Source organism: Pseudomyrmex gracilis, unplaced genomic scaffold (assembly GCF_002006095.1).
Source record: "Pseudomyrmex gracilis isolate BER0280 unplaced genomic scaffold, ASM200609v1 scaffold_149, whole genome shotgun sequence".
Taxonomy (NCBI): domain Eukaryota; kingdom Metazoa; phylum Arthropoda; class Insecta; order Hymenoptera; family Formicidae; genus Pseudomyrmex; species Pseudomyrmex gracilis.
This window is the reverse complement of record NW_018020733.1, coordinates 312,433-320,966: the sequence shown is the minus strand read 5'-3', so window position 1 is coordinate 320,966 and position 8,534 is coordinate 312,433. Positions and strand designations below refer to the sequence as shown.

Below are 8,534 nucleotides of genomic sequence, written 5' to 3'. Positions count from 1 at the left end.
TATTATATATATTATATATATAATTATATATAATATATAATATATATATCCTTACAAAAAAGATATATTATATATATTATATATTATATATAATATAATGTATACTTTTATATAAATTATTTAAAGAGAGATATATTATTTATAACTTTATGCATCTATACGATTTTAACAAAATATGACCTAAACAAATGTTTTTCTATTGCATTGCATTATTTCTTAAAACTATGTATACGCAAGATTTATTTTTACCATGACATGCTCTTTGAAATACTTTTAATGATTTCTTTCTTGAGTTTTGTTTTCTTTCTTTATTATAGTATTATATATAAAATGTTGTTTACCGCGTTGTATTCGTCTTGACGTTGTATGTGATGCTTGATGAACATTATATTGTGTATGGCTTTTTCCAGCTCGAAAGGATATTTCTTTTTCGGGGTTATATCGCTTAAGGACTCGTCTAGATCCGACATAACTGTTGGAAGTCCGTTATATCCTAAACTACCAACTAAAAATCGATTTTGGGCAGTGGTTCTGTACAAACCGTTGCAACCTAAAAAGTCATCAAAGATCATTTTTATACTATCATTTTATCAATGCTTTGTTTATGAGTTTTATTTTTTAAATATAATTTGTAATATTCTGAGTCTACCATCAATTCGTTGTCGGGCGGAATCTGGTGAAGACACTATTGATGACGATCGTGTCGCGGCTGAAACAGCAGCCTCAAATTTGCTCTTTTTTTTAGACTTTCTTTTACCGATTTTATGAGCAGCAAGATCATTGAGTAGATCTTCAGGCACTCGCATCAGAAGCAGTTTCGGTAATCGTCTGATGAAAAACTTTCTCAACCAAGGACTCATCTTGTGAGTGCTCGGTTTACGATAATGTATGTTTAGAATAATTATTGTTATCACGACCGAAAGTCCGACTAGACCCATCGTGAAAAGTAGATACTTGCCAAGTAAAGGCAACGCTAGCGACGTGGACGGTATAATTTCAGATATTAGCAAGAAGAACATAGTCTGTGACAGTAGAATGTTGATGCAGAGCGCGATCTTTTCTCCTGAATCGGCCGGCAGGTAAAACGCCAACACCGACAGATAAGAAATACTGACGCACGGCACTATGAGATTCACCGTGTAGAACAATGTCTTTCGACGCAAAGTTATATTAAAAAATATGTCAGGATACGGCTCGAGACAGCATGGGTAATACTTCTTATGACGTTCCGCGGGTACGTCCATTATATCCCATTCAACACTGAGATAATATTCTCGCAGGTCAATACCCACGTCGACCTTGTCGCTTACATTTTGATTAATGTGTTTTAAGTCAATCTGAAGAATACATTTCAAATATCAAAGATTACATCTCAAAAATATTCGATTACACCACTTACTTGAAAGCCGTCGTACGTCCACGAGCCGAATTTCATGAAACAAATTTGTTGATCAAAAGGAAAGTATCTAACGTCTATTTCGCAGGAAGATTTGAAAATTGCCGGAGGAGTCCAAACGACTCTGCCGGTGTAATGCAGAACAGCCTTGGTCATTGTTGTTACGCCGTATTCTCCGTCCGCACTGAAAATAATGTTTTTCATTTGGAGGGTTGGTATGCTTTATAGCTTTCCATACAATTTATATTACATAATTTCGTCTAATAATGCTTTTATGGTATACGAAATATTATATATGTTTTGTAATCATAAGAGCAAAAAAAAAAAAAAAACATTAGCGTAGCATCACGTACTTGTTATAAAGCACAATATCAGGCAGCCATATATGCTCGCTGGGCACGTAGAGTTCAGTGACACCTCCATATTCCGTCGGATCCCACTGAAACTTGTGATCTTCCCATTCCTGAAATTAATTTGCTTATAATTTTTTTGTCAAAAACGTCAATGATACAAAAGCGAATTCTATGTAGCAACTATAACGTTTATTTGTTTTCATAAAATACTTACGTGCTCCAACCAAACGTTCGTTGTAAGAATTTGATCTTTCAAATTCTGCAAACAACAGGATTTTATCAGAAAAAAAAACTCCGCGCATATATTTTTGCTGTTATAAATTATGTATTATATCTTATATCACGTACAAGATCTATTAACTGCGAGAGACGAAGACCCAGTTTCACAACAACGGTATCGGTGTTGTTAGATACAGGCCGAATTAGACGATTATAATTTGAGAGCAGATCGTCGTAAAGTCTCTTCGCGTCTGGATTGCCGTAGCAAATTCTCACCGAAAGAATCAGCACAATTAAAGCGGATAACATTTTGATGTCGTTTGGTTAAATAGGAATTATCGAAAACATTCTGTATAAAACATCAATTTTTATCCCGTGTTCCTCGACTGGTTTCGATCCGGGCGTTTACGCGGTTTAATCGTCAGTCCATCTTCATTGCTCATCAAATGCAAAACAAAGATAGACTGACGCTTACAGCGCGTGAGCATCCAAAAACCAAACCCAAAGTTTTTTTCTACGTATCAAAGTCTGCCGCGATTATCACGCACTTTTCAATCGGATATGTATACAAACATTTCCGATTGCCGCACCCGTGTGAAACATCTCGTTTACGAAAAAGCACCAAACAAAAATGAGACTCTTTGTGAACACTCGCTGGACCAATGGAGATGATGATATCTCAAAGATCGATATATACTATATTGCGCATGTACTGGCAACGCCGCCGGCTCGATTCCTGCGCGGTGTGAAAGCTCCGCCTTACGCAAACTCGCAGAATTGTGCTATGCACATCGCTTAAAAAAAAAAAAAAAACAAAAAAAAAAAGAAAACGATATCCACACGTCGTGATAACATCGTAATTTCTATCTTACACGTAATTGTTACATAATATTTTGTTTTCTAAATCGATCATTAAGAAGAAGGAATTTGTGAAATCGAATTTAAAAGATAGATTTGATTTGAAATCTTTATTTTTTTGTTAACACTATATGAAACTGCTCCTATAAAATCGGAATGTACGAGAAGAAACATAAATGTTTCCACTTCGTACAAAAAAGTATATCAACAAACAACAAGCTTCATACAGATATGTGATGAAAGAGTTTATAGAGAAATTTATGATATATATATATATGAATCGTCAAAGAGACAATAATTGAAGCATAAAACGTTCTTATAGTTAATTTGATGTAGTCGTAATGTAGTTTGAATATATAAACTACTGTGTTGTAATGTAGTGAACAAACTACTATTGTTAATGCATCCGTGTTAGTCACACACATGCGCGCGCACAACGTTACCAAACATTTTACAAACAATTTTACAATTTTATATATAAGTGTGTATCACAAGTTTCATTGTTACATATTATGAACGTTAATTAATTTTCAAAAAACATTGATGCGCTATTCGCGTATACGATATACATACAAGGAAAATGTTTTTCGTGAATATAAGTACGTTGCAAATCATCACTTATTTGTTACATAAGGAAAATCACAGCAAATTGTTTCATTTCCTTGTATAATTACATTAACAATCTATATTTAATCAGTTCCTAAAACTGCGGAAACTTCTCGATAAGAGGACAGACTTTGAACATCTCTAAAGCAGATCTATTCAAGTCGTTGTTTGAGTCAAAATTTCATCTCATCGGAACAAACGTGTAAGGGAGATAAAAACTGGAATGACACATGTTGATATATTTTGTAATTTGATTAGATCTGTCTAGGAGATGTTATTCAAAATTGCCACTCTTATCTTGATAATTATCAAAACTTTGTGTTATTTGTCGAAAAGATATGCTCGCTGCATTTCTTTGTACGATTATCATAATAAGTAGAAATACATAGATGTTTTTTACGGGTCTAGCGAGATCTCTTACCCCCATTGAGTAATAACTATTCTAGAAGAAACATGCATATGTATATTAAAAAGTTTATTCAAAAAATCATCTAGAAAGATCGTCTGAAAGACATTCAAAAGAAAAATCTGAAATATTTCTCAAAGAGAGATTGTAATAGAGTCATTTTTATTATGTCTTATCACTTCGGAGTAAGAAGACGATCTACAGATCTGTTGTATTGTTCTCCGGAATGTCCGGACCAAATCCATGCAGTCGGAATTGTTGTTGAGCAACTTTGGAGTATACCACATCAATCGGTTTTGTGTCGTCATAAAGAGCCGGGGCTTCGCACAAGATCATGAAGGTTCCGGCTATAGAGGCTATTGAAAATATCCACAGAAAAAGACGGTCGAGAACCATGGCGACAAAGGCCCAATCTTGATCCTCCTAACAATATATAAGAAAAAGGCAAATGTCCATTTTAGCCCTTCTATAGAGCCGTACAGAGATAAAACGCGTGCATATGCGCGTAGATAAGTATTGAAAAAGATATTGTTTATTTAAATAAGCATGCCGTATTAAATTGCTTACCGCGTTATATTCGTCTTGACGCTGTATGTGATGCTTGATGAACATTATATTGTGTATAGCTTTTTCCAGCTCGAAAGGATATTTCTTTTTTGGAGTTACATCGCTCAGTGACTCATCCAAATCGGACATGACAGTTGGAAGACCGTTGTAAACTAATCTGCTAAGAAATCGATTCTGGGCAGTTGTTCTGTACAAACCGTTGCAACCTAAATTGTCGAGAGAGAATTTTTATATTACTTTATCAGTGCTTCACATCCGCGTTGATAACAATTATTTTGTAGAGTGTGAAAATTATACCATCGATTTGTTGATGTCGGGCAGAATCCGGAGAAGACAGTATTGACGACGACGCGGCAGCGATAGCGGCATCGAACTTGCTCTTTTTTTGCGACTTTCTTGTGCTAATTTTATGAGCAGCGAGATCGATTAGGAGATCCTCGGGTACTCGCATCAGAAGTAATTTTGGTAATCGTCTGATGAAAAACTTTCTCAACCAAGGACTCATTTTGTGAGTGCTCGGTTTGCGGTAATGTAAGTTTAGGATAGCTATCGTAGCCACAACCGACAGTCCGACTAGAACCATCGTGAAAAGTAGATACTTGCCAAGTAACGGCAACGCTAACGACGTTGATGGTATAATCTCCGATATCAACAGAAAGAACATAGTTTGAGATAGTAGAATGTTGATGCAAAGCGCGATCTTTTCTCCTGAATCGGCCGGCAGGTAAAACGCCAACACCGACAGATAAGAAATACTGACGCACGGAACTATGAGATTCACCGTGTAGAACAATGTCTTTCGACGCAAAGTTATATTAAAAAATATGTCAGGATACGGCTCGAGACAGCATGGATAATATTTCCTGTGACGTTCCGCGGGTACGTCCATTATATCCCATTCAACACTGAGATAATATTCTCGCAGGTCAATACCCACGTCGACCTTGTCGCTTACATTTTGATTAATGTGCTTCAAGTCGATCTGAAGAATACATTTCACATAAACACACAGCTATCGCATTAAACATTGAATTTATAATTAGTTTTTATCTTTATTCGTATAAAAAAGTTACTTGTTATATATCTCAAAAGAGACACATTAGATTATACATCACTTACTTGAAAACCGTCGTACGTCCATGAGCCGAATTTCATGAAACAAATTTGTTGGTCGAAAGGAAAGTATCTAACGTCTATTTCGCAGGAAGATTTGAAAATTGCCGGAGGAGTCCAAACGACTCTGCCGGTGTAATGCAGAACAGCCTTGGTCATTGTTGTTACGCCGTATTCTCCGTCCGCACTATAAATAACGCTTTTTATTTCAAAGGTTTATATACTTTGTCGCTTTCTAATACAATTGTATCACGTAATTTCTGATCACAAAAATGTTAGGACTCACGTCTAATAAATGCATTTTATGGTACATCACCGAAAAAATTATATTCTTATAAGCAGAAGATTTTATACTTAAAAAATCTTCTTAAAGATTTTAGATGATATTCTTCTGAAATTAAGAATATATTCTTTATTTAAGAATATATTCTTTATTTAAGAATATATTCTTTATTTAAGAAATATAGTCTTTTTCGATAGTGAGATATATATGTTTTTCTATGGAGGCTTTTTATATTCTAATCAGTATATATTCTTATCAATATTACTATTTAGAGGATTTTCCTCTTAAAATAAGAAACTCTTCTTGGCGCCTATTTTAGTATAAAATATACTTAAAGTAAGTGGGATATATTCTCAAAACAAGAATACAATTTTTTTGGTGATAATATGCGCTTATTATACATGTGTTTTATAATTATAAGAGCAAAAACAGATATTAGCGTAGCATCACGTACTTGTTGTAAAGCACGATATCGGGCAGCCATATATGCTCGCTGGGCACGTAGAGTTCAGTGACACCTCCATATTCCGTCGGATCCCACTGAAACTTATGATCCTGCCATTCCTGAAAATTGATTTTGTCGATGATTCCAAAACTAATAAGAACTAAAATCCTATAGCATACAAAATTATTTCATAATTTGTTTTTAATTTTAGTTTGCTTGAACAAAATACTTACGTGCTCCAACCAAACGTTCGTCGTAAGAATCTGATCTTTTAAATTCTGCAAATAAGACTTCTTTCAGAAAAGGAGAGAACTTTACGCGCTTCATCGTTAACTAAAAAATATTTTTTTCTACAAGATCACGTACAAGATCTATCAACTGCGAGAGACGGAGACCCAATTTCACAACGACCGTGTCGGTATTGTTGAACACAGGTCGAATCAGACGATTATAATTTGAGAGTAGATCGTCATAAAGTCTCTTCGCGTCGGGATTGCTGTAGGAGATTTGCACCGAAAGAATCAAGATAATTAAAGCAGGTAACATTTTTATCACCGTGTACTTAAGCGGGCAACATCGAAAGCATCCTGTATGAAACATCGTTATTTAAAGAAATAATTAGTACAGACTATACATAAAAAAATTGAAATCGTGTACTATATAGTTATAGGTAACGCATTGAGTCTTTTATTTAGTTTCTTCTATTTATTACAAAGATTTATTACGATACAACTTTTTATTATTTTCAATTTTGATGGTTTCAAAATTTTTACTCAACTTATTTCTTTTTTTTTTTTTTTATCCACTGGGATTTCAATGTAATTTAACTAGTTCTTATAATATTACGTCGATAGCTTAAGTGAGCTTTGCCGAGAGTTGTTAGTTGTAGAATTATGAACCTGTTGCATCTCAAGTGGCCAATTTCCCATGTTAAGTTTTGCGAAAGAATAGCGTTTCAATTAATGAAAATTTCTCGTATTAAAACATTCGATTTTTGAAATAATAAAATTGTCAGCCTGTCGGGAAGAAAATTTTTAACACGAGGTACATTTCTCGGAAGCTCGATCATTTTCTGCTATTCTGACTTGCTACGTTAATTTATGTATCGCGAACAAAAGAAGTACGATTTTTAAATCCATTTCCAGTTATTCTAATTGTAACTTACTTTTACTGGTGCTCGTCGTTTTTGTTTCGCCGAATAATTCTTTACTACGTTTCGTTTACCAAGTGGATAATTATCGTCATTGAAACCGGAATGTAAGATAAGCACGAAAAGATAGTTAAATCATACTTGCGTTTTTACTTGAGTTTTTTTGGGGGTTCCTCGTTGCTAAATAGCGTTTTTTATCCAGTGCTCTTCGTGTATATCATAATAATTTGCCGCGATTATCACGCACTCCTTTCAATCGAGAATGCGTGGAAACACCTCCGGTCCGGTTTTCGATACTCGCGCGAATCGTTCCGTTTCGCGAAATATATACCGGAAAAACGCCGAACAGAAATGACTTTGTGTACAGCCGCCGGACCACTGGAGATGATGGTATCTTAAAGATGCAGGATCAATACATCATTGCGCATGTACTAGCATGGCCGGCTACGTCCTCTGCGCGATGCGAGAGTTCGGCGTTGCGCAAACTCGCGGTATTCTACTGTGCCACGCCGCGCTTCGCACAGCGGCGGAGAAAGGTGGTACACATGTCAGCCGGGCGACGATCTCGTCGTCCCTTTCGCTGAGAAAGTGTTACGCCCTTTCGGACCGGATCTCTCTTGCAACTCTCTTTTTACATATTCATGTTATTTTCTAATAGAAAATTCACGATGAAACGTCGTTATGTGGCGCAGGAGCGCCACATTTTATTCCTTCAACTTCTTTCGGTTTTTATGAGAGAATAGAAAAAAAAAAAAATAAGTAACTATCTCGTAGTGAGATAATTTCTTCAATATATTTTGCATCCTTTATCAATCTAACGTTGAATAATTAAGCAGCTAAAGTGTGAGATAACAAAAAATACATTTCGGAACTAGATTATCGCGACAGATTAAACTTTGGAAAAAATTTTGTCTCTTTTTTTCGTGTTTTTGAAATTATTTTTCAAAAATACGATTAAATTGTTAATGCACTTGAGACTAATATAAATACTCTAACTCTTTACACAAAAATGTATGTATTTCTATGGAACATAATGAAGTCATTGTGCTTGCCATAGAGTGCATGAAGCTGCAATGCAGCCATTTAACATTTTTCTTTATGGCAGGAGTGAGACATTTAAGTCCGTACATTATAGCGC

General features: G+C 35.1%; 2 protein-coding genes across 5 annotated transcripts in view; both read right to left on the bottom strand.

Moving 5' to 3' along the window:
• Positions 1 to 2,726, bottom strand: part of LOC109857184 (acetylcholine receptor subunit alpha-like 2) — a 3,719-nt gene extending 993 nt beyond the window's left edge. The window contains exons 1-7 of one of the 2 annotated variants that reach the window (XM_020433268.1): positions 2,517 to 2,726; positions 2,098 to 2,317; positions 1,964 to 2,008; positions 1,750 to 1,859; positions 1,400 to 1,580; positions 650 to 1,337; positions 342 to 550 (exon numbers count right to left, since the gene is read on the bottom strand). In XM_020433268.1, coding sequence (XP_020288857.1) covers positions 342 to 550; positions 650 to 1,337; positions 1,400 to 1,580; positions 1,750 to 1,859; positions 1,964 to 2,008; positions 2,098 to 2,277 — 1,413 coding nt within the window. In that variant the 5' untranslated portion in view covers positions 2,278 to 2,317; positions 2,517 to 2,726. The remainder of the gene's footprint in view (positions 1 to 341; positions 551 to 649; positions 1,338 to 1,399; positions 1,581 to 1,749; positions 1,860 to 1,963; positions 2,009 to 2,097; positions 2,318 to 2,516) is intronic. The other variant, XM_020433269.1, reaches the window with a different exon arrangement.
• Positions 2,727 to 2,867: 141 nt separating this feature from the next.
• On the bottom strand, positions 2,868 to 7,791 carry LOC109857186 (acetylcholine receptor subunit alpha-like 2). 3 transcript variants are annotated; one of them, XM_020433272.1, is made up of 8 exons: positions 7,538 to 7,791; positions 6,613 to 6,833; positions 6,480 to 6,524; positions 6,256 to 6,365; positions 5,525 to 5,705; positions 4,703 to 5,387; positions 4,406 to 4,611; positions 2,868 to 4,261 (listed from the first exon to the last, which is right to left on the bottom strand). In XM_020433272.1, the coding sequence occupies exons 2-8, from the start codon at positions 6,790 to 6,792 to the stop codon at positions 4,037 to 4,039; spliced, it is 1,632 nt and encodes a 543-aa protein (XP_020288861.1). In that variant the 5' UTR covers positions 6,793 to 6,833; positions 7,538 to 7,791; the 3' UTR covers positions 2,868 to 4,036. The 3 variants fall into 3 exon arrangements, with proteins under 3 accessions (XP_020288861.1, XP_020288860.1, XP_020288862.1); XM_020433271.1 differs by having other exon boundaries at positions 7,542 to 7,791; XM_020433273.1 differs by having other exon boundaries at positions 7,550 to 7,791.
• Between the last annotated feature and the right edge of the window lie 743 nt (positions 7,792 to 8,534).

Coding starts and splice junctions, on each gene's coding strand:
- LOC109857186 (XM_020433272.1), bottom strand. CDS start 6,792: ATGTTACCTGCTTTAATTATCTTGATTCTTTCGGTGCAAATCTCCTAC. Junction 5,706..6,255: donor GATATCGTGCTTTACAACAA/GTACGTGATGCT, acceptor CGTTATTTATAG/TGCGGACGGAGAATACGGCG. Junction 4,262..4,405: donor GTCAAGACGAATATAACGCG/GTAAGCAATTTA, acceptor ATATATTGTTAG/GAGGATCAAGATTGGGCCTT.